This window comes from Salvelinus sp. IW2-2015, linkage group LG23, assembly GCF_002910315.2.
Source record: "Salvelinus sp. IW2-2015 linkage group LG23, ASM291031v2, whole genome shotgun sequence".
Lineage (NCBI taxonomy): Eukaryota > Metazoa > Chordata > Actinopteri > Salmoniformes > Salmonidae > Salvelinus > Salvelinus sp. IW2-2015.
In genome coordinates, this window is record NC_036863.1 from 41,774,476 (window position 1) to 41,799,827 (window position 25,352).

Genomic DNA, 25,352 nt, shown 5'->3' on the forward strand with positions numbered 1-25,352 from the left:
ATTCAAGTCTTGTAAACCCCTCCTTGTGAAAGCGTTGCTACTTTCAATACATTTTGTTGAACGCTTGCTATTTYTTTGTTTGAGTACTCTGCCAACGTTTTTGGATTTCTCTAAGTGTGTTCAGTCTTACATTTACATTTAAGTCATTTAGCAGACGCTCTTATCCAGAGCGACTTACAAAAAGTCTTGTCCCTCTTCCATTAGATCACGTCATTCTCGGCCAATATTGGTAATCTTCCTTTAYGCCCGCAGTGGAAAATCTCGCTCCCTTATCTTTTAGCCACCGAAAGATGTCAACATGCATTGTCACTTTTTGCCTGATGTACTCTGGCTATGTATAATATACATTTATGCATATTTCACAATATGAGCACAGTATACCTATCTATTGTTTACCGTGTTCTACTCCATATTGCCCATCTGAAAACGGTCATTTTTCCCCCTGTGATGAAACGAAGCATTGTCCAGGATGTCCTGTTTTGGAAGTGAGGGTCCATACCTTTTTTGATTTTTCATTTCTTTTTGTACATCAAATGGATTGATAACACATAATACACTGTATTGTCAATGCTAAATTACATTGTTATAAACAATTGTTTTTTTCTTTTTAAATGCAGAGGTTGTTGTTTTTGGAAGACAATTGAATAAAATGTCATATGTTGCTCAGGTTTTATGTCGTTATTTTGCAGCGGTCCTCATCTTGCTGCTCACTGTAGCCTCTGTATCTTTCACCAGTGACAGCTTGTTGGTAGAGACAGCTTGTTGGTTAGATGTGCAATGCATGTTTCTATTGGATATACAGATAATCACCTTGACAGCTAACATCGGCAGGTTAAAGCATCATTCACACTCATGAATAATTGTCCGATTGGATCATATGAGTTGACTATGAGAGAGCCTTGAAGCACTGTCACTCACAAAGTGTACAAGATGAAGATTGCCACTACACTGTATTAATCAGAGATCCATACAGTACACCTGTCACAAAAACACAATAGGAAAATGATCATTTTCAAAAGCAGCACTACCACTAGTATTGCAACAATCGCTCACTCTGACGTAGAATCACAGTGCACCATCTTTATGGTAAGAAATATCTACCTGCTGTGAATAACGAGTCTGGAAACCTAGCTTCATGCATTTTTCTGAGAATAATCTGCCATATTATCAGAGGAAGTTTGTATTTAAAATACTGGGACCCCTCACAGCGATTGGATATGTGATATATCAAAACAAATGAACCTCCATGATGAAAAGGTCGAGTGACTAGATAAAAATCAGCCTTTCTCAGGTTCTGAGCCCTACTACAGTATGTGTTGCTGTTAGCTAATTGGAGGGCCCAGACGAATAGAAGCTCATTGGATGGCACATGCACCGCTTGGCAAGAAGTCCTGGACGTAGGTGCACACAGCTTTACAGAGGTAGGTCATAGTGCCGTAGCGGCCACTAGGGGCGCTGTCATACAGCAGCCTGCAGATCCCGTTGGAGTGATCTTTCTCCAGAAGGTTGTCGTCAGCCCCCAGCACTTTCTGCAGAGGAGGGGAATATGGACACAATGTAAGGATGACATTGCAAAGACTGCCCGTTGTGCTATTTACTGTCCTTTAACATGTGGGGGTTTACAGGAAATGTAACTGAATAGTAGTAAATACATAAATAGTAAATGAATATATAAATATTAAAAGAATAGTAAATGGAACTGAATAACAAGCACAATAAACAATGTCAAATAAATAACAATATGTTCCACTGTGAAAATCAATGCTGAAAGAACAGCGGTCTGTTTCGCCAGCAGAGGTGAGATTACCGTATGGCCACTGACTGACCTGGTCGTGGTAGAACATTTCACTGGCCATGTGGACTATCTTATCTACATGGATGACACTGCCGATACTCTCCAGCTCCACCTCGGCCAACAGGGTGAGCACCAGTATGGCCTCCACCAGCAGCTGGCGGTACTCTGGCCGGGGCACGCGATTCAGCACCGTCTCCACGTGCACCGCAAACTTGATCTCACCGGGGGTCATCTGTGATCAACAACCCCCCCAGGAGAGGTGGATAGGAAATAGACAGTGCATCATGTGGTGTGATATTGAAATCTGGTTCAGAGGTGAGCATGTGGTGAGCATGTGCTTGAATGTGTACAGGAAGATGAAATCATTTCGATGAAGGAGTATTCCACAGAGCAACGTGAAGTTGATGTGGCTCAGCCTGGAGATCTTTTAGGGCGTACCTCTCTTGTGGTTGACGCTGGAAGAATGCACCCCACAATAGATAGACCGTCACACTGAAAAAGAAAGTAGGACAATTACAACTATGCACCAGGTAGAAACAAGTTTCGTGGATGCTAATTATACATGCACCAGCTAGAACAAAGTGTTTGGACTACTATGCAAAGAGTACCAGTACCCGTCACCCACAGCATCTCACCTTCTGGAGGATGGACCAGACCTTCTGGTAGAAGCCAACAGGGACTCTGTTAAGGGCTCCGTCTAGACGTCTCCTACGTAACCACTGGCCATGGCGGCTGTCTCTCACTGCCATCTTTTCTGTAGCACTCTGCAATGACTCGATGGATGGGAGTCTGTACCGCTGGAGCATACCAGGGGAAAATAATTATAGTTAAGGTTTCTCTTCATTGTTAGATCGTATAAAACCACTTGAGTTTATCACATAATACATATTTGTGGTATTGTATCCCAGAAGTTATATACAGTACCAGTCAAAAGTTTGGACACACCTACTCAATCAAGTTTGTATTTATTTTTAACAATTTTCTACATTGTAAAATAATAGTGAAGACATCAAATCTATGAAATAACACATATGGAATCATGTAGTAACCAAAAAGTGTTAAATCAAAATATAGTTTATATTTTTCAAAGTAGCCACCATTTGCCTTGATGACAGCTTTGCACACTTTTGGCATTCTCTCAAGCAGCTCCATGAGGAATGCTTATCAAACAGTCTTGAAAGAGTTACCACATATACTGAGCACTTGTTGGCTACTTTTCCTTCACTCTGCGGTCCAACTCATCCCAAACCATCTCAATTGGGTTGATGTCGGGTGATTGTGGAGGCCAGGTCATCTGTTGCAGCACTCCATCCCTCTCCTTCTTGGTCAAATAGCTCTTACACAGCCTGGAGGTGTGTTTTGGTTCATAGTCCTGTTGAAAAATTTATTATAGTCCCAGAAAGTGCAAACCAGATGGGATGGTGTATCGCTGCAGAATGCTGTGGGAGCCATGGTAGTTAAGTGTGCCTTGAATTCTAAATAAATCACAGACAGTGTCACCAGCAAAGCACCCCCACACCATCACACTTCCTCCTCCATGCTTCACGGTGGGAACCATACATGCGGAGATCATCCGTTCAACTACTCTGCGTCTCACGGCAGTTGGAACCAAAAATCGCAAATTTGGACTCGTCAGACCAAAGGACAGATTTCCCCCAGTCTAATGTCCATTGCTCGTGTTTCTTGGCCCAATCAAATCTCTTATTATTATTTGTGTCCTTTAGTAGTGGTTTCTTTTCAGAAAGGTAAACAACCATCAAGGCCTGATTCACGCAGTCTCCTCTGAACAGTTGATGTTGAGATCTGTCTGTTATTTGAAGTCTGTGAAGCATTTTTTCTGGGCTGCAAATGCTAAGGCTTTTAACTCTAATGAACTTATCCTCTGCAGCAGTACTTTTTTGCCCCACTGTAACTCTGGGTCTTCCTTTCCTGTGGCGGTCCTCATGAGAGCCAGTTTCATCATAGCGCTTGATGGTTTTTGCGACTGCAGTTGAAGAAACTTTCAAAGTTCTTGAAATGTTCCTTATTGACTGAACTTCATGTCTTAAGGTAATGATGGACTGTCATTACTCTTTGCTTATTTGAGCTGTTCTTGCCATAATATGGACTTTGTCTTTTACCAAATAGCCACCCCTACCATGTCACAAAACAACTGATTGTCTCAAACACATTAAGAAGGAAAGAAATTCCACAAATTAACTTTTAACAAGGCACACCTGTTAATTGAAATGCATTCCAGGTGACTACCTCATGAAGCTGGTTGAGAGAATGCCAAGAGTGTGCAAAGCTGTCATCAAGGCAAAGGGTGGCTACTTTGAAGAATCTCAAATATAAAATATATTTTGATTTGTTTAACACTTTGGTTATTACATGATTCCATATGTGTTATTTCATAGTTTTGATGTCTTCACTATTATTCTACAATGTAAAAATAGTAAAAATAAAGAAAAACCTTTGACTGAGTAGGTGGGTCCAAACCTTTGACTGAGAATGGAAGGATCAAATGTTTTATTATTAAAATATTGAAAAAATACAGACAGAAAAAAATAAACAACATGATCTGAAGTTCTGTATATATTCATATATACAGTAAGGTACAAAATAATGGCACCCTTGATAAAGATGAGCAAAAAACACTGTATACAATAAATAATACAAATACTGAGCTATTTTGCTTGCAAAAAAAGGGAAATTATATTATTTTATACTAATATAATTGCTCAGAGAAAGAGATTCTGTTCAACAGGTAATAAAAAAAATGGGTCCAAATTATTGGCACCCCTGTTTTGAGTATTATAGAACGAACCCTCCTCGTGAGGATAAAGACACAGAGTCTTTTTCTAAAATGTTTTATGAGATTAGAGAACACTTTGGGAGGGATCTCAGACCATTCCTCCATACAGAATCTTTCCAGATCCTTGACGTCCTTCGACCACAAAATCAACATTTTGCAATTGCCATCTGTCTCCGGACTTGAACCCCCTTGAAAACCTCTGGTTTACGTTAAGAGAATGGAAGGGTCAAATGCTTTATTATTAAAATATTGAAAAAAAAATACAGACAGAAAAAGACAAACAACATGATCTGAAGTTAGATGGGGCAGAGTCTTACAAGCATTAGAAACAACATTGGGTGTGGATACTGTCGGAAGATGTGGGTCTGAGCAAGTGTGATGTCATCAATGTGTGTAAATGTTAAGTTGTCTTTTGTTTTTGCTTATGTAAATAATTCAAACCTGGGGTTTGAATCGAAGAGGGAAGTCCATAAGCGCAGTCGAAGGACGTCAAGGATCCGGAAAGATTCTGTATGGAGGAATGGTCGAAGATCCCTCCTTAAGTGTTCTATTATCGCATAAAACATTTTTTTAAAGGCTCAGTGCCGTCATCCTCGCAAGGGGAGGGTGCTGGAGTATTGAAAACAAAATCTCTTTCACTGAGCAATTGTATTAGTATAAAATAATACATATTATTTTTTACATACAATATAGCTCAGTATTTGCATTATATAATTTACACTGTCTTTTTTGCGCATCTTTATCAAGGGTGGCAATCATTTTGAACCTGGCACCTACTGCCATACCCCGTTCAAAGGCACTTCAATCTTTTGTCTTGCCCATTCGCCCTCTGAAAGGCACACATACACAATCCATGTCTCAATTGTCTCACGGCATATACACTGATTGAAGTGGATTGAACAGGTGACATCAGTAAGGGTAGCTTTCACCTGGATTCAACTGGTCAGTCTGTCACGGAAAGAGCAGGTGTTCCTAATGTTTCGTACACTCCGTGTATATCCATACTTGTACATGTGCATGCTCAATCTCTACTTTCTGTACTCACTGACCCAAGCCACTCACCCCTGATTCAATGTTCTCGATGTCAAGGGAATGCACTGATAAGGACTGCAAAACACAAGTAAAAGGCAAATCTATCAGTGTGCACATTCGTACATCTTTAATGGTATATCTGTATTGATTACATAGATCACCATACAGTTGGAGGCTGTTGGATCTCTGTCATGATTACCGTTTCTGTATGCAGTCATAACACAGTATAGTGTCCTTACCAGCTTTCTCACTTTACTCAGATGTTTGCTCCCGCCCACACTCTTAGAGTTAGGCGAAATATCCTGGATGGCAATGGAGTCTGTACCTGTTGCGCCCGGACGCACTACAAATATACAGTAGGAACAATTATCCACTTAAAATAAAGAACACCACAGCCAAATGGCTACTTGACAAAATACAATTAAGATGAAACAGAGAAAACGTAGAGTACGTGCTGGTTTTGAGCAGCTCTCCAGTCAGCTACTAATATCAACGGTGATTGAAGCCATTGTCACTCACCGCTCTTCATCAGCCCAAACTCTTTCCCACTGAGAATGTGGTGCAGGAGGTTCTTTAGCTCTGAAGGGCTCATGTTCATCAGACACTCAGTGGCCTCCTCGCCTGGAACACGCACAGAGAATACACACTCTTATTTATACATGTTCCCTCCTCTGACCTTACATCTCAAAGAGACACATCACACAGAAATGATAGAGATGGTTGCTTTCAAATGGGCCCGACTGTCCGCAAACGTCTAATGCGGTCATGCCATCGTATACTGTATAACGTATACTGTATAACATAATGGAAGGAGCCGTCATTAAGATCAATCTGAAGGTTGTAACCCTAGCATTAGTGCTATGTCAGCGCACCAGAGCAGTTGAGAGACTGGGCCAGCTCAGTAGCCATGACCTGGATGATCAGTCCGATCCTGAGACGGAACATCTCACTGAAGAGTTTTGGCTGGGTGCGGATACACATTGCCAGGAACACCATAATCTCCTGCAGGGGGGAACACAAACACCAGTTTACAGCACGCTGAGGCACAAATCAACACTTAACATGCCGCTGGGACTAGTAGTAACCATTACATTCAGAATTATAATTTGAATATCTGAGCAACGAGCGTTCATATCGTCCCTACCTGAGTGAGAATGGCGATGGTCAGATTATTTTCACTGGCCACATCAATTAGCTTTGCCAGCTTGTCAGGGGGCATGGGGCTGTGTGGATACAATGACAACATCACTCACAAAGCAGAGCTTGGTTCTGTCTTGTCTCCATTTTGTCGCGTTCTAAAATATATGCTGAATACTGTCATGAGGGTGCCAGGTGTGTGAAGGTATGAGGACGGTGAGCTCACGCTGAAATGGTCTTCTCCCTTGGCTCAGGGGGGAGACCCACTGTCAGGTGCTTCTGGTGGGCCAGCAGATCTGAACAGGCCTGTCAACAAAGCAAAACACCTAAAGTTCAGAGGTCAAAAAAACATTGGAATGGTATATCTGATCACCTGAGACGTGGCACTAACTTCCTGTCATTTAAGAACTTAGATTTGATCAACCATGTACGCTGGCTAACCTAAATAACCGTGCATGAATCAACATGAGTAAGAAGGATAAACCGTTATGAATGGATTTGAAATGTGTCCTACTGTGGCTATGCGGCTAATTTCCGACACCAAGTTCAAGTGTAACCCGTCCTATTAATGGTGTGGTGTGACAGTGAGATGGGCAGTGAGTGGATAGATACCTCATCCAGCTCCTCCACTTTCTTCCGGAGCATGCCAGAGATCATGCGGACGAGGCCCCAGTGTTTCAGGTTCCCAGCCTTGTCATACAGACTGCTCAGCAGCCGTCTAACAGTGGAGCCTTTACCGTGCAGCTTAGTGTCCCAGTCCATACCCCTGACACACACACGCACACACAGACAAACACAAATCAGCCCATCGCTACAGAATCTACCTAGCTAGTATGAATCGACCAGCAAAACCAAGACCAACCACTCATTGGGTATAGGGAATTTATGGTTTAGAATGGGTCCTTACTTGTCTTTGAAGAAAATGTAGAGGATGTCGGCCTGATCCTGAAGGTTTTGGGTCTGCTTCAGCACCTGCACCAGGGCCTGGTAGTCTATAGCTCCAGTCGTGTCCCTGGGCAGATTCATCTGGGCTGGAGGTGTGGCATTGGAGCCCTGGGAGACAGAAACATGGTGCACAACTCAGTGTTGTGTGGATACAACATCATACTGGTTAATAATTCCGCAGAGATGACATTCACAAGGTACAATGCCATACACTGCCATCTACATCCACCAGGTGAAGGCTTGGCTGACGGGAGCGAAACAGTTTGGTAGGGAGGTACATGTGCACGTCTGTGGAGGGAGAGGTCAGAGGAACATTGTCATGATACCCAGATGGTGACCATGTGTGTGTATGGTTTATCTGAAACAACATTTCAAGAAAAGGGGAAAATAAGTCCTCCACAAACGACAGAGAGTATAGAGTAGAAGGCACGCAGCTTACTGTGGATGTCGAGCTCCCGTGCTTTGTGCACCAGTGAGACCATCTCACGGGTCTTTCTGGCCAACGCCCGGAAGCGGTTCAGACCGCCTTTGTGGGAGCTGATCTTTTCGCTGTGCTTCGGTATGGACAGCAACTGGTCCAGATACTGAGCCAGGTCATCCACCTCTGAAAAGAGTGGGACACACGCGCGCGTAAATTATCTTTCAAGGAATCTATACGCATGCTTACAAAATGAGCGACACGTGCAGCCAGCCAGTACACTGTCAGTTAGCTGACTTATTATCAGTCAGCTAAGAAGACTCCAGTAATACAGAAGAAATGTAAAATGTAAGAAAAAAAGGTCACAGACAACCAGGAATTCAGTTTCCTTTACGAGATGGTAGGGAGATTTTAAGATGGTTAGTTGTGTGGGAATTGACAACAGGGTAAGGAAGTAACACAATCAAAACAGGCGTTGTTGTTGTATTGACAAAGGTTTACGGCAATGTGAAAATAGGTAAACCTATTTTTTTGCGGACATTTTCTGCTAGAGACGAACTTTAGGATCTTGCGACGTTTTGCCTGAGACAAAAGTCATTTTCCTAGGCTTTACCCACTCTAGCCCATCTCCCTACCATCATTACACTGTCAGGCCATGCACAGCTCCAGCAGCATTGTAACCACACATACACGGTTGTCATGGTGACCACTGTAGTCACCACCCTGCTCACCATCGTCCATGAAGGACAGTTGAGAGCAACAGGAAGTATTCATGAACTTGGACAGTTTCCCTGTCTGAATCCTGCATGAGGAGGGGAAGAGCAACCAATGTCATTAGGTGTTTCTGCTGAAAGCAAGAACAACTTTGAAAATCCGACACTCGTATTATTTGCTTTCCGCTGCCACCTGTAGTGCCGAAACTGTAAAAGCGACCAACACCAAAACAACATTAAAGTGTGCAGGCGGACTGTCTTCAGTATGCTTGAAAACAACTTTTTGATGCTACTTATAGTTTTCACACGACAACCATGTTTGCATAACTCCCAATGGATTTCAATGGTCATTGGTTCGAATGGTAAAAACTCCAGTCGTAACTAGTCTTTAACCGTTTAAGCCACAAACGCCATTCAAACTTTAAAACTGGAATAGGGCGCTTGTGTACAGCTTTCTATGTATACTTCTTGAACTATACCCCTTTTAAATTAGCATAAAAGCTCCATAGGCTTCAACGGAAAATATTTTGATTCGCCACTGTTCTTGAACTGTTTATGGTAAAAACACTAAACCAATTCTAAAATATGCAGACGGACACAACTTACATTGCTTGTCAAAAGTGTGTTGATACTACTGTATGTATACTTTTTCAACTATAACCATTTTTCATTTGCATAAAAGCTCCATAGACTTCAATGGTAAATGTGGACACGACACCAATGTTAAAATGTGCTGAATTAATCACAATTGATTGCTTGTCAAAATAATTGTTATACTGATTATACTTTTTCAACTACAACCATTTTATATTAGTATAAACTCTCCATAGGCTACAATATGATGGATTTGGATTTGCCCCTGCTCTTGAACCATTTATGCTACAAACTCCAAACCAACATATTGACCCAATTTATATTGCTTATCAAAAGATTGTTGATATTATTTGTGCTTTTTAAACTATAAACCATTCAACATTTGCATAAAAGCTCCAAAGACTTCAAAGGTAAATGTTAGATTCGCCACTGCTCTAGATCCGTTTAAACGACAAACACCAACCCAATGTTGAAATGTGCAGACCGACTCAACTTAGATTGCTCCAATACAGCTTTTTTGCTTTAATTCACACTTTATAACCTATAAAGCTTGTTGCGTCGCCATTTATTTCAACGGCGAAATAAAGGCTTCAACATTCTAAACTGAAATCATCTCCACAGAACTACCAGAATGTTCAAACTAAAACATTTTTCAGAGCTTAAGTACTCACACTAGCCGACTATACTAGTTCACTATAATAACTCCACACTTACCAACCACCCTAAAATAACGCACTATAACATACACATAGCCTATGAAAACCCTATTACTACTACCACCACCACTACTACTGCCGTCACCACCCACTACCACTATTTCACAACCATAAATACCTCAAGACAAGCAAGCGCACACATTTCCCGTTAGGAAATGTCCTTTTCTGGTTTTGTCACTGATGTTGATCGTTCTAATAGGCCAGTCGGTGGAACTCAATCGCATGATCTAACTAGCCATTCTTCTATCAGGAACACCTCACCTCGCTCCTCCGTAATAACCATCTTGCAGTTTTCTCAGAACGGCTAGTACTGCAGGGTCCACCTCTTCGTGGTCATCAGCTGCAATAGAGTCCCAGAGAGTGGATTGTTAGGAGTAAGTTACGCACGGTACACTATTTGATTAGGCTGCAGAGTCATGATGGGGCGGTGGTCAGGTCAAGTGACTTACTGAGCATATTGGATGAGATAGGGAAGGAGACCGTGGGACAGCCGGTAATTCTCCAGCGGGAAGCCAGGTAGGAAAGGTCATTACGGAGCATCTCCAATATCATGTGGTTGTCCAATGCCAAGTAGAATTCCTGATGATCAATGAACTGGACATAACAAGAGCGACAGGGAGATGTCAGTGTTGAGTGTAATCAACAGCTGGTAGCTAACAGACAACATATCCTGACAGGGCTTCATCTCACCTGAGGGGTGAAGGAGAAGACGGTGTCACGGATGATGTAGAATTTTGATGTCCCCAGAATGCCAATGCGCCTGTATGGTCTCCCAGTGAGGCCTAGTCTCTGGTTGCGACCTGCATGGCCAACACGATGAAGAGTTATTGGGACAATCATGGCACACATTATATTTCTAAACCTGGCTTACACATCACATAAACGGGCTCTTAAAGCCAAGGGGTCAAATTAACATCATGAACAACAAAAGCTATTAGCACAAGCATTAGGCTGTATCTTTATCCTTTTAATGCATCTCTAGGTGTAGTGTTCAGTTCACCTAGCCTTGCATAGATGTGGCTCAACACCCTGGAGGGCTGGACTCTGATAGGATGGAAGTCCTCCAAGGTCTCAGCATCTATCCCTTGTTTCATCAACAGATGTTTGATGTGGTCCGTCTCAGCTAAGATGGACACTGAAAGCAAATCAGACAATAAAGAACACTTCAATTTTGTCTAGTTTGAAGAGCCTCAAGAGCTCAAGGAGTCTCTAGTGTATGATATAAGTCATTTAAAACAATTAACACCAAGAGAATGTATTATTTGAACCACTGTAGCGGATTTATGAGACTCAATTAGGCACAATCTCTTCCAAATGGCATCTTTTGTACTGCAATTTATTACAGTCACCTACTGTACACATTATGACTACAAATATGTGTATTCTCCTGCTGAGGTCAATATATCTGCTCTTCTTCCAGTCTGCCTGGTGTGATCATTCTTACCTTGAACCACAACATCAGGTTTGGATACAGTGGACAACCGTCTGTTCAGAGGATCAATCTCTCCTGGGGCTAAAAAACCCTAAAAAAGGACAAGGAAATCAATTGAGTATTTATAGTCAGTTTCAGTTGTATACATTTATTAGAAATAACCAAATACTCTCCCTTCCGGCTATTGGGATAAAATCCATAGTGCTATTTCAAAATGTAAATAGCAAGGTAAGCGAGCCTGAATAAAATTAACAAACTTGCATTACACCCCATCCTATCCGTACCAAACCTTAACGTGTATTTCCAGGTACTAGCATTACACCCCATCCTCTCCGTACCAAACCTTAACGTGTATTTCCAGGTACTAGCATTACACCCCATCCTCTCCGTACCAAACCTTACGTGTATTTCCAGGTACTAGCATTACACCCCATCCTCTCCGTACCAAACCTTAACGTGTATTTCCAGGTACTAGCATTACACCCCATCCTCTCCGTACCAAACCTTAACGTGTATTTCAGGTACTAGCATTACACCCCATCCTCTCCGTACCAAACCTTAACGTGTATTTCCAGGTACTAGCATTACACCCCATCCTCTCCGTACCAAACCTTAACGTGTATTTCCAGGTACTAGCATTACACCCCATCTCTCCGTACCAAACCTTAACGTGTATTTCCAGGTACTAGCATTACACCCCATCTTCTCCGTACCAAACCTTAACGTGTATTTCCAGGTACTAGCATTACACACCATCCTATCCGTACCAAAACTTTAACGTGTATTTCCAGCACTAGCCATTTCGCCCCAATCAAAAATGGATGCTCATACTCCAATATTTCACAATAAGGCCTGGTTGGCGCCCCCCTTGGGTTCGTGCGTCGGGAAGATCTTCGTGGGCTATACTCGGCCTTGTCTCAGGGTAGTAAGTTGTGTTTGAAGATATCTCTCTAGTGGTGTGGGCTGTGCTTTGGCAAAGTGGGTGGGTTATTCCTGCCTGGTTGGCCTGTCCGGGGGTATAGTCGGACGGGGTCACAGTGTCTCCCGACCCCTCCTGTCTCAGCCTCCAGTAATTATGCTGTAATAGTTTATGTGTCGGGGGGCTAGGGTCAGTCTGTTATATCTGGAGTATTTCTCCTGTCTTATCCGGTGTCCTGTGTGAATTAAGTAGGCTCCCTCTAATTCTCTCTCTTTCTCTCGGAGGACCTGAGCCCTAGGACCATGCCTCAGGACTACCTGGCCTGATGAATCCTTGCGGTCCCCAGTCCCCTGGTCGTGTCTGCGCTCCAGTTTCAACTGTTCTGCCTGCGGCTATGGAACCCTGACCTGTTCACTGATGTACTGCCTTGTCCCAGACTTGCTGTTTTCGACTCTCTCTGCCGCACCTGCTGTCTCTAACTCTGAATGATCGGCTATGAAAAGCCAACTGACATTTACTCCCGAGGTGCGACCTGTTGCACCCTCTACAACCCCTGTGATTATTTTATTTGACCCTGCTGGTCATCTATGAACGTTTGAACATCTGGCCATGTACTGTTATAGTCCCACCCGGCACAGCCAGAAGAGGACTGGCCACTCCTCAGAGCCCGTTCCTCTCTAGGTTTCTTCCTAGGTTCCTGCCAGTTTAGGGAGTTTTTCCCACCCGTGCTTCTACATCTGCATTGCTTGCTGTTTGGGTTTTAGGCTGCGTTTCTGTATAGCAGTTTGTGACATCGGCTGATGTAAAAAGGGCTTTCAAATACATTTGATTGATTGATTTGCAACCCCCCCCCCCCCCCCCCCCCCCCCCCCCCCCCCCCCCCCAGTGGTCCAAATGTGGAATCTGTACCCTTGCCAATATCATGGACAGTAATGGCTTGAGAGAATTCCAAGATTTGAAAGACACATACACATTACCAGGCAAATTATTTTTCCTTTATTTACAACTTAGATCAGCTATGCTGGCCTATGGAGTCCCTTGGGAAACCCAACTACCGAACCATCCAATGATGGGATTTATAAACAAAGGATCAAAAAATACATTAACATTTGTTCACAGACTGTATTTAACAGCAAGGAAACATTTTACGATGAGATTGGCTCCAACTCCCAACTGTTCACTTTGTCCCCTAAATAAGGCAGGCACATTCCCTCATATGACGTGGGAGTGACCTGCAGTTAAATGCTTCTGGGGCAAAGTCACAAAAATAATTTCGAAGTGCATGAATATAAATATTCAATGCTTGCATCTATTATGTTACTTAACGATGATAGCTCCTTGAATCTCTCAGTCAATCAGAGACGATTACTGCTGGTAGGCAGCACAGCTGTGAAAAACGTTGGCTCTTAGATGGTAATCACCTCACCCTCCCCCAATTCACCAGGGGATACAGTTACTAGAAGCTCTAACATCAGAATAATCAACAGAGAGAATGAATGGTGCTAGTCAAGGAATAACTGAGGCCTGGACAAATATACTTGACTCTGTAAATAATCATCTCAGCTAAATCCCAAACCATACAAAGAAACAATCTATAAAGGCCAACACATGCATACAAACAATATACTGTATATACACTGAGTGTACAAAACATTAAGAACACCTGCTCTTTCCATCACATAGACTGACCAGGTGAATCCAGGTAAAAGCTGTGATCCCGTATTGATGTCACTTTTAAATCCACTTCAAATCAGTGTAGATGAAAGGGAGGAGACAGGTTAAAGGATTTTTAAGCCTTGAGACAATTGAGACGTGGATTGTGTATGTGTGCCATTCACCCTCTGACTGACGAGCAACCCTAGTTGATAGGGGGGTGGGAAACATGGTTTCTGGGAGTGGGAGGTGGGGGGGGTTGGATGGAGACATATTGGCTGGGTGGGGTTCGGGGAATGGGACACAGAATTTAGTATTTATTATTAAAATCTGTATATATTTCTTAAAAACATTATTTTATTTTTTTGGGCAGCCTACGGGTACAGGTTTTTATAAACTTTGAATTTGAAATGGACCATTAACAACTCCAACACAAAAATAACAAATAAAACTTTGTTCGCAAAGAAAGTAAATAACCACTGAGAGTCACAAGGGCATTACGTACCATATAACGCAACAATAATAATGTTGATCACAGTAGTTCATTGCATTTTGATTTCAATGCGCTCTACATTTTGTTTGGGTACTGTAAACACCTCATCCATCAAGGAGAAATAATGCCACATTTTCAACAATAATGAACATTCTTGACTAACCCTGTGTAGTGTAATTAAAAGGAAAGCAGGGTCACACTTTATTTGGATAGTCCAGATTTTCCATCTATAGATGCTCTACAGATGGACATACTGTCAACAAACTTGATAAGCAACCGCTTGCTAAGGTTACAGTTAGGGTTAGGGTTAGAATAAGGGTTAAGGTTCGGGCTAGGGTTGGGGTAAGGGTTACGTTTAAGCTTAGAATAAGGGTTAAGGTTATGGTTAGGGTTAGGGTTAGAGCTAGGGTTAGTAGATAGTTCGTTGAATTGTTACTGTTAGTCTGTAAAACATCTACAGATGGACTATCCCAATAAAGTGTTACCGAAAGCAGTGAATAGATTAACTTACATCAGCCATCAGGTTTCCCAGTATGTACAGAGACTGTCCCCACATCAGAGGTAACTTGCCCATGGGAACTCTCTCTACAGAATGGGGATTCACATACTCCTCGTCTACCTGTATAAAACAACACACACAGTGCTAATTTTACCTGCTGTATATTCTAAGCGGACTCAGTTATTATGATAATGAATTTAGATGAGTATGACCCTCACCTTGTCTGCAGGGACACTATAGAGCTCAGGCAATAGGCTAAGGCCATCCTTCTGTTTGATCATAATAGCCTCCAGGGCATCTCTGTATTCTTGCACCTGATGATACAGGACAAACTCTTGATCACAATAGAACCCACACACGAGACCGAATGAATGCGGTCTCCGAATGGAGCCATTACCCGTTGGCCATTGTATGTCCACATCCCCCCTGACTGACCTGCTCAGGGCTGTTGATGAAGATCCCATCCAGAATGAGGTAAGTCCAGAAAAGTGGCCACTCACATTCAATATTCTCAAAGAGCTTCAGCTCAGATGACTCATAATATATGCGACTGGGGTCCTGGAGGATACATGAACATGTACACAATATATCAAAATACACAAAGGAATCCGTTCATCAGGAGAAGGCTGTGGGGGTAGATATCTTGGCCAGTCAAAAGAAGCAAAACCTTAAATATGAAATATCATTTTCACCTCTTTGGGGGTTTTGTGTCCATCTCTGAGGAACCTGCAGCATCCATATCTCCCCTAAGAGGAAAGATAGAGAGACAGCTAATGACACATCGACCATATGGGCAGTGCTCTCATGCTACAGTCATCATTACAGTGTTCTGCTCTGACAGACAGAGAATGTCGGCACACCACACTGACCGGCCCTGTCATCACCTTCCTATTCCAATACGCCACACGTTTCATATACAGTACTCTCCTCGGCAGTTAATACCCGACTATTAAAAGGCTAATATATAACACAAAATATTCAATAGATGAACTCCAAACAAGGACAGCACTGAATGTAACGGTAGAGGACAACCTCACCTGCAACTTGGAAATTATTTCCTCCTTGGTCATATTAACGATGTCAATGTCTTCCACAGCGAACGCTGGGTACGAGATAATGGACAGAACCCCAGCATCCACCTCTTTGGACGTGGAAGCTCTTGGCAACATGGAACTAAGGATCGACTGACCATATAAAAAGGGAGAGAGAAAGGGGGGAGGGAGAGAGTAATATCTTCTTCAAAGACTTGAGAAAGTGAGTGAAAACATGTCGCTGGGAGCTTGGGCTCCTGTCCTCTCTCTATGGTCATCACAAGGCTTACCGTGCAGCGCTGAATGTCATCAGCTAATGCATGGACTACAGATTCATGACCCCCCTTGGCGCCAAACAGATTGAGGCCATCCAGGGCCTCAAGTGCAGCCTACAGACACGCATAGGAAAATAGATGGCTGTTGTCAATATGACAATCACTTTGCTAGTGTGCACACATTACTATGATACTGAAATAATACCCATTGGTATCACCCACAGTAAAAGGTCACATTTATCATAAGTTGCTAGTTGATGAAAAGATGGAAGGTCAAACATAATTGGCTGAGTGTTATTGGCGTCCGTGATTTGTGCCTACTCAGTACTATCAACCGCGTTCCATAAGTATAATTCCAAGAAGTCGACAGATATCAGATATACAGTACATGTTGCGTAAAAGACAACTTACTTTCGCCATGCCGATTGAGCTGACGTTGATCTCCGGGATCCCCTGGTTTGTCTTGTCCCCACGTTCCCACATTCCAAAATCCTGGGAAAATCAAGACAAAATCAAACCGAGTAACAACTGGTCCATACTTCTTAGATCAAAGACACGCGACTACCGTAGCACTCAGCAAACACACTGAACGTCAACCTCATGTCAAACAAAATTACATACTGCCACTTTATACGCAGCCTCGATGTAGAACATAAGATTCTGGATGATGTCCACCTCATCCCGAGTGTAGACGATGTGAAGGCCTGCCAATGACAGCAGACAGGATTCAAAAACAACTTTTTAATGTTCATCTTCAGTTCACATAATATCATTTCAAAGTATGCATTCAGGTCTCTGTAATAGAGTGTACTTGTCGAAAACAAATGTAGAGATTAATAAATGCATTTCTATAGATTCCAAAATCATTTCATAGGTTACGTCCATATGTCGCATGCTTATGTAACAGTATAACTTTAGACCGTCCCCTCGCCCCGACCTCGGGCGCGAACCAGGGACCCTCTGCACACATCAACAACAGTCACCCACGAAGCATCGTTACCCATCGCTCCACAAAAGCCGCGGCTCTTGCAGAGCAAGGGGAACCACTACTTCTAGGTTTCAGAGCAAGTGACGTAACCGACTGACAGGCTGCTAGCTCGCACCACCGCTAACTAGCTAGCCATTTCACATCCTTTACACTTATCCCGGACTGCATCTATTAAGGTTGCAGCAATGCTGGAGGAGAAGAGAGGGCACACCATAGGAGCAGTTGACATATAAGAGGAGGGGACATATCCCCCCCAATATTCAAGAGGGCTATTTGACCCCCCCCTCAAATAATTTTCTATCCCATTAATCCAGGTGCATAAATGTTATAATTTTTCTTCCACTTTGACATGACAGAGTATTTTGTGTAGATCATTGACCAAAAATTCCAAATTTAAAACACAACAAAATGTGGAAAAAGTCAAGGGTTGCCCCTTATTTAAATTGTATTTGTGACTGTTTATGTCTATGTACTGTATATTGTATTCCAGGTTCCTGCTGAACTTACAGTGCCTTATGAAAGTTTTGAAATGAGTGGGCATTCAAAAGGAACCATAAGGAGAAGTGGGCATTTCAAAAGGAACCATATATGGAGAAGTGGGAATTTTAAAAGTAGTCTTTTAACACTAGAATCTCGGAATTCCATAACTACTAGAACCACTATGACTTGATATTTCAATTATTATTATTTCAAATTTTCAATAATAAATAATACTTTGTAAAATGTATTAATTTTTAATGAGTTAATGTAGCTAACGTTAGCTAGCAACAATAAAACAAACGACATCTTGAGTGGCACCTTTTGAAACCCCCACTTTTCCTGAGAGATGACGTGTCATTGGTTGACAGCAGTAGGGCTCTGAGAGATGATGTCGCAGCTGGACCCCTCTCGGGAATGACGGCTGTATTTTTCTAGTGACTAGGTGTATTGATACACCATCCAAAGCCTAATGAATAACTTCATCATGCTCAAAGGGACATTCAGCATCTGCTTTAAAAAATATATACTGTATATACTGTATATATATATTTTTTTTTTTACACGCAACCACCAATCGTTGCCTTTCTTTGCAAGGCATTGAAAAACATCCCTGATCTTTGTGGTTGAAGCTGTGCTTGAAATTCACTACTCAATTCAGGAACCTTACAGATAATTGTATGTTGTGTGGTAGAGATGGGGTGGTCATAAAAATGTCAACCACTATTATTGTACACAGAATGAGTCCATGGAACTTATTATGTGATTTGTTAAAGGCATACTTTGGGATTTTCCCAGAGATGAACTCATGGATACCATTTTTTATGTCTATGTGTCCAGTATGAAGGAAGTTAGAGGTAGTTTCGCGAGCCAATGCTAACTAGCGTATCTGCTAACAAAGTATTTTAGAGATTGAGAGCTTTCCAGTGTTATTTGTTTGGTCCAATCAAAATAATGCATGACTTAACAGAATTGTAAGGCTTTCTCATTGCAATGTTGCAATGGCGTAGAAAATAAATACCATGCCCAGGGCACTGGTTTCCCAAAACCATTGTAGCATTGCAATCTGGTCTCAGAGCAGGTTGAGCACTCAGATCATCTTTCGTCCATTTATTTTCAATGGAATTAAGATGATCATAGTGCTACAACGCGTTTGAGAAACCAAGCACAGGTCATTCTCCAGTCACCTCTCTGTCCTCCAATTGTTCTCCAATCTGGCAGCAACCGGTRGCACAAACTCCCGGTAGAAAAAGGGGCGACGTTTGGAGCCACTTTACTTATTGTGTTGATTCAAACAAGACCAAATGCAACGTTTCTAYGGGAGAAACGTTGACAGGGAAAAATACTACCAACCTCACTACCAACCTCAAGAGACATCTGAAAGCGCATCATTCCAACATATACGCTCAGGTAATAACAGATTGATAATGCTACTTAGTTAGCTTGCTGCAACCTATCAGACCACTACTTATGACATAACTTTGATTACAATAGCTATGGTATGGGGCAGGGCTCCGGTCTGCSACCATTTTCTCGCATTTTGCTACCTTTTGACTTGGCTGTGAGTAAAATGTATCATTGGTCGCATTAGTGCGAGCTGAACATTCATTACATGGTCACCTCGCTCAAAACGTCCTATTTTTTGGGCTTCTAAAACCATGATTTGGTCAAACAGTAAACTACATTATCATCATGAGTCCTGTAATGAAAGTGTCTTCCCTGCCCCTGGGCCTGTTGGGGCCTGTTTCGCTGGGGCCTGCTGCTGTGATGAGCGAGCCACAGGATGTGCGCTCCGGGAGAGAAAAAAAGACTTCTGATTCTCGAACATTTCAAAAGCAATTTGGAGAAATCCATAGCTTTTGAAGAAACTACTTTAATCATTTGTAATGATAATTGACAGTCTGGCTTACAGTCCTTACAAAAGCTCCACAGCACACTACAGCTTGAGGAGAGAATGTACTACAACGCGTGCAAGCTCATATTTATTTAAAGAGAAACAAATGAGCTAATTAGTTGTTGAGAGGAAAGGAACATGTTTGATTTAATATTGAGCTTAATGGCAACTATTTTACAACTGGGATTTGTTTTATGGCTTTTAGACAGGAAATGCTCAATTGCGCATCAGCCATTGCAAGTGCATATAGAGTAGGRGGCTACAACTGCATCGTTTGTTTTTAGGACATTACATTTACTGTTAGATTACTACATGACTACTAGCAGTGGGTAATATATTTAGTGTTAGAGATCTAGCTAATGTGTTTTGAGTTACCCCCCCTCTCTCTCACTCCCCCTTTCTTTGTGCGATATGTTATGCCGAAAAATATGCTGGTAGGACAAGGCTATGTATGTTTGTGCACATGAAAGTCAGTGATGTATGTTTACTATAGGTTAATGAGGCAATAAAAATGTAACGTGACTAAAACGAAAGGGCATTTCGTTGACTAAAATGGCCCACTGTTTTCGAAATGTTGACAATAACTACACTAAATCATTATTCAACTGACAAAAATGTGACTTAAACTAAATCTACAGAATGAACACATTGACCAACAGAGCATCTTTGAATAGCCCTCTTCATGTACACCTAAAAACAACAAACAAGTGTTTTTTTAATGTTTTAATCTTCTGTATATAAAGTGTAATATTGGGATGTAAACACAAACTTAAACACATTTAACTCAATATCTGACATGGGACAGTTGCCTTCTTCAATTTGAACCAAAACCATGTGTGTGTGTGTGGTGTATACTTTTGATACCATGAAGATTTGTAAGACTACCAAAAAACACCCTGTGTGACCCTGTTTCAGCCCATTGTGACGCAGGGGGTGAACACTATTTGTCAGCTGACACTATTTGGCATGACAGGAATCTGACACATTTTCAATATCTTTGGGTGCAAGTCAGGGGAGAATGACTGCCCCCTGTATTGAAGTTCAAGGCCGACCGCGGTACTGCAGGCATTGTTAGCCCGAAAACAAGATACACAATTATAGTGAATGGAAAAATGGCAATCTTTGTGCAGTCAAGTCTGTTTTTCCTGTGTTTTGTATCATATTTATACAACAGCTGAAGAAACTAACACTTTAAAAGTGTGAAAATGTTATAATGTGATATGTAATAGTTGCTGGTTGAAAATTCAATCTACACAGGACTTTCGCATCAGCAGGTTTTCCATGGGTGAAATTTTGGCCTGCCAGGTGACATCACCAGGTGGTATAAGTTAATACACCAATAACAAAGAGAGTTCGAAACCTCTCTGCCAATAACAGCTAATTTCCAGTTTACATATCCCTCCCATTAGGCCCCTCTATGTTGGTGGATTGATCCACATTGTGGTTAATGCACTGCTTTGGTGCCCTACCCCTCCCCACTCAGACCAGTCCCAGACAGTCTTGCAAAATTACAGCTTGAATTCGTTTTTGGGGCTAAAATCCGTTTTTGAAACTTTTTGACAATTTTAATGCGAAACTATGACAGCAAGATACTTAATCATTACCCAGAAACAATTTGATATTGAAAAAAATATATWAAAAAATGCTGCACTGGACCTTTAAATGCAGAAAATGCGTTTTCAAGTTTATACATTTTTCCCGGGGGGGAAGACCCCCAGACCCTGTGCTGAAATGCGTCCACGCCGTTGCTAAAATCATCCCGACGCCACTGGGGCACACAGTGGAGTATGAGTTTACCTGATGCAGTCATCTGGGCCAGGAAGAGCAGGAATATGGAGGTGGCATCCACCTGCAGGTGACCCCACTCATCGTCTCCCACCACCGTGGCAGTTGTCTGGGAATCATACTTGGCGTGCAGGCAGTCAGATTTGTTCTTGCTGTATTTAAACTTCTCCACTTTGTCAATCTGAGAAAAATGGAACAACCACAAACACCAGGACTTAAGACCAGTTCATTTGAGGTCAATAAAAAAAAAATGCAGTTTGTAGGCTAATCCTAAAAGAGAAGCCACACGTCATATTCTGTAATCTGTATATAGAATGTTGATCTATTGACATGTTTATTTCAAACAGTGACCTTTCCTTTGATTTCCTTTGCTCGATGAGAAATTAACCACCACCACAGCATGCAAGCTGAAGTGTGATTAATGGCCCACATTACAACTGTGAATGGCACAATCCTTGCCTGCATACCTGCCTCATCATACACTGCAGCAGGCTCCTCATGAGTTTAACTACATTCTGTGGAGAGATAGAGAGAGAGATAGTCAGCACCCAGGCTCAACCATGACCTTCAACCTCCCCCATCCCCCATCTGCCAGCAGAATCAGAGTAACCTGAAACCCGTCCCCAGCGTAATGGCCTGCCCCCTGGCATTTCCATGTGGGAACACACACACACATTCAAATCAACACACACACACACTGACCTACCATGGGCCGGACCAATTTAGGTCTATTTACAGCTGCTAAAGCTCTATGCCAAGGACAGCCGTGAAGATAATTATAGGGGTTACTGTCAGCCAGGTATTAGAAAATATACACTTGTGTTACTCCCATTTAAACTTTTAAAAAACAATACTGGTTTGAGACAGACAGGTAACTGGAAGGCTCTCCCACCTGTTCCAGCTCGTAGGCCTTCGCCTTGTCCTCATCTCGGTCAGCGTTCTTGCGGTAGGCCAGGCTGAGGGCCCACACAGACAGGATGCCGTAAACATTGTCCCGGACCCAGGCATGGTGGGTCTCCGGGTCCCTTGGGAGAAGCCCCGTCACCGGATCCTGGTCATAAGAGGAACATAGCATCACATTCAGTAACACTGGACATACACAGATACATGGTGATTACATACATACATACATACATACATACATACATACATACATGGTGTGTACATATGCATACTAAACATGAATGTTTACACACAATATCACCCATGTGCAAGCATTCACATGCAATTATAATCATAATAATAATCAAACTAATAATAATCATTGACATTGTATTTCTTCCTATGATTTCAATTGATTGTAAATCAAAATCCACTATCATTTACACACAATCAGCCAGTCATAGTGAATGAATTGTAACCACTGTTTATGTTGACTGATGTGACAAATTATGAATTGTTCCAACAGGCAAGCAGTGCAGTTTAAAATACAAATTATATTTGTAAATTGTTATTTCAGTTTCTGTTTGGTAGTAAGTAATTAGGCCTAGCGGGGCCTCAGATTTCCGTCATCTGGATTCTGGAGAGGTCGTTTTTTAGATCAGTATAGAACCTCAATAAAAATTCCTTTTGGAGTTGAAAGTCCTTTTAAAAATTCCCTAGAACTGAGCCTCTCAGTCCTTCTGCATACAAATTATCCCAGGGAATACCCCAGACCCACTAAGCAAGGGGACTGGAATTGGTCAAACTCGCAGTTTAATATACTTACAAAATCTTCTTTCCCTAAAAGCATGATGGTTATTACTTTTTTATATGAAAGGGGAGGTTAACTTGGCCCCAGGCAATCGATCTGAGATTGACTTAAAGACAGCTCTACTCAAATACTATCTTTTGGTATTTTTTTTTTCATTAGTCCATTGTTGATACAGTCCCAAAATGTTTTGCATGTCAGCAATCAAGTTTTCAAGATATTGGACTTTCTAGAAGCCAAGTGTCATCGATCACATCCTCATGAGGCTAATATCTTGAAAACTTGACTGCTGACATGCAAACACATTTTGGGATTGTATCAACAGTTGACTAATGAAAAACAATACCAAAATATCGTTTTTTAGAGGAGTTTCCCTTTAAGTGTCAGTCATGGGATTATTATTTTTTTGAGCTGAACATGTGTAACTAAGTAGGCTACTACACATACAGCATGTCAAGGGTAACCTATTGTCATAAATAGGCCCACAGTGCACTCACCTGGTGACGAAGTATTGTTTTCGTAACCATCCGCGCATAATTGTCGAGTTTCACCCCAGAGTTACTACGGCTCCTCATGATGTTGCTTGATGTTTTGCGTGAATTTCAGCCCTCAATCCTCGCTGACATTCTCTCTAATACAGCTTGTTATGTAGTTGCACCATCGGATGAGAACATGAGAGGGAAGCAAATGTCAAAGTCTAGGAGGGTGCGTTCTGCTCAAGGTATCTGTTACACTGCCCATGGCTGCTCACAGACCAGTTGATCTGTATTTTCTGTGTGCAGTAGGCCTATACCCAGTGTACAGTTGACTAGCATCTTCAAAAGAACAACGTAACAATGTCATTAGATGGAGTTGTCATAAACTATAACATCAAGTTAAATATAAAGTTATTAATGCTAAGTTATAAAGTTTCGAAAGTATATATATACAAATAAAGCTATAACAAAAAAGTCTACAAAATGTGGAAATATCTATACCATCAATATGAGCAGTCAATGTGTCACGTCTGCYCCTGCTCCTCCCCTCCGGCAGACAACATCACCAGAGTACTAACCACCGGTCCTGGGATTCACCATTACGCACACCTGGAACTCATCATTACGCGCACCTGTGAATCATTATGATTCACTCCTGAACTCCATTACCTTCATCTGTTCCTCCCCTTTAWATGTCACTCTCCCAGGTTCACTCACCAGATGGTATTGTTCTTGTGTATCGGCGGTCTGCCTTATGTTAGTGGCGTGTTCTTGGTTTTGTTGTTTTATTAAAACGTTTCACCTGCTTCTGACTTCACTGCCGCATCATTACAGAATACCAACTCAAAATATGGAAGYAGCAGGACAACCGGACATCTCCCAGACGATCAATGAACAAGTTGACCTTCTTCGTCAACACCATGATCAACTGGGGATGGCCATGGAAGAGGTTCTCCGCAGTCTACAAYGTCTCAACAGTGGAGGATATTCTAGAGCCAGTCTACCCAACGAGCCAGGCCATTCAGYAACCCCGCTCAGGTCAGCGATGCCCTTCTATCCCTCYCGGRGAAATATGACGRTACACCATCCAAATGCCGTGGCTTCTTCCTTCAGTGCTCCCTCTATTTCGCACATCAGATGGGAGCTCCCACCACCGAGAGGTCTAAAGTTGCAACGGTTATTTCTCTGCTGACTGGGCGGGCATTGGAATRSCCTACGGCCGTCTAGGAGAGGAGGAGCTTGAGTCTTATGAGGGGTTCATGGCTCTGTTTTAATTTTATTTTCGATCATCCCGCGGCGGGCAGAGAGGGAGGTGAGCGTCTGCTTCAGCTCCAGCAGGRGAATCAGACGGCTGCTGAGTATGCGCTTACCTTCCGGACAGTAGCAGCTTCCGGTGGATGGAATGAGCCGGCGCTCAGCACGTTATTTAGAAGAGGTCTGCGAGAGGAGGTCCAGACGGAACAGGCCTGCTGAGATGAMAACCTCACTCTGGACACACTCATTGTGATGGCCGTCTGAATAACCTCCTCCAGGAGCGTCGGCATCGACATCACTTCCCTCCCTCCTTTGGCGAGTGTATGGGCTCAGAGCCTGAAC

General features: G+C 42.3%; 1 protein-coding gene across 1 annotated transcript; it reads right to left on the minus strand.

Annotated features, from left to right (window-relative positions):
* Positions 1-933: 933 nt before the first annotated feature.
* Positions 934-24,010, minus strand: LOC111950222 (phosphorylase b kinase regulatory subunit alpha, skeletal muscle isoform). The gene is made up of 32 exons (XM_023967638.2): positions 23,778-24,010; positions 22,483-22,641; positions 22,058-22,105; positions 21,603-21,771; positions 17,068-17,150; positions 16,858-16,938; positions 16,462-16,560; positions 16,178-16,324; positions 15,833-15,886; positions 15,576-15,698; positions 15,359-15,454; positions 15,153-15,260; positions 11,589-11,667; positions 11,145-11,279; positions 10,835-10,944; positions 10,594-10,738; positions 10,406-10,484; positions 8,853-8,923; positions 8,143-8,307; positions 7,915-7,991; positions 7,666-7,811; positions 7,371-7,524; positions 6,985-7,064; positions 6,766-6,844; positions 6,494-6,623; positions 6,141-6,242; positions 5,861-5,964; positions 5,652-5,696; positions 2,431-2,592; positions 2,234-2,287; positions 1,827-2,027; positions 934-1,529 (listed from the first exon to the last, which is right to left on the minus strand). The coding sequence occupies exons 1-32, from the start codon at positions 23,853-23,855 to the stop codon at positions 1,356-1,358; spliced, it is 3,537 nt and encodes a 1,178-aa protein (XP_023823406.1). The 5' UTR covers positions 23,856-24,010; the 3' UTR covers positions 934-1,355.
* Positions 24,011-25,352: the final 1,342 nt, after the last annotated feature.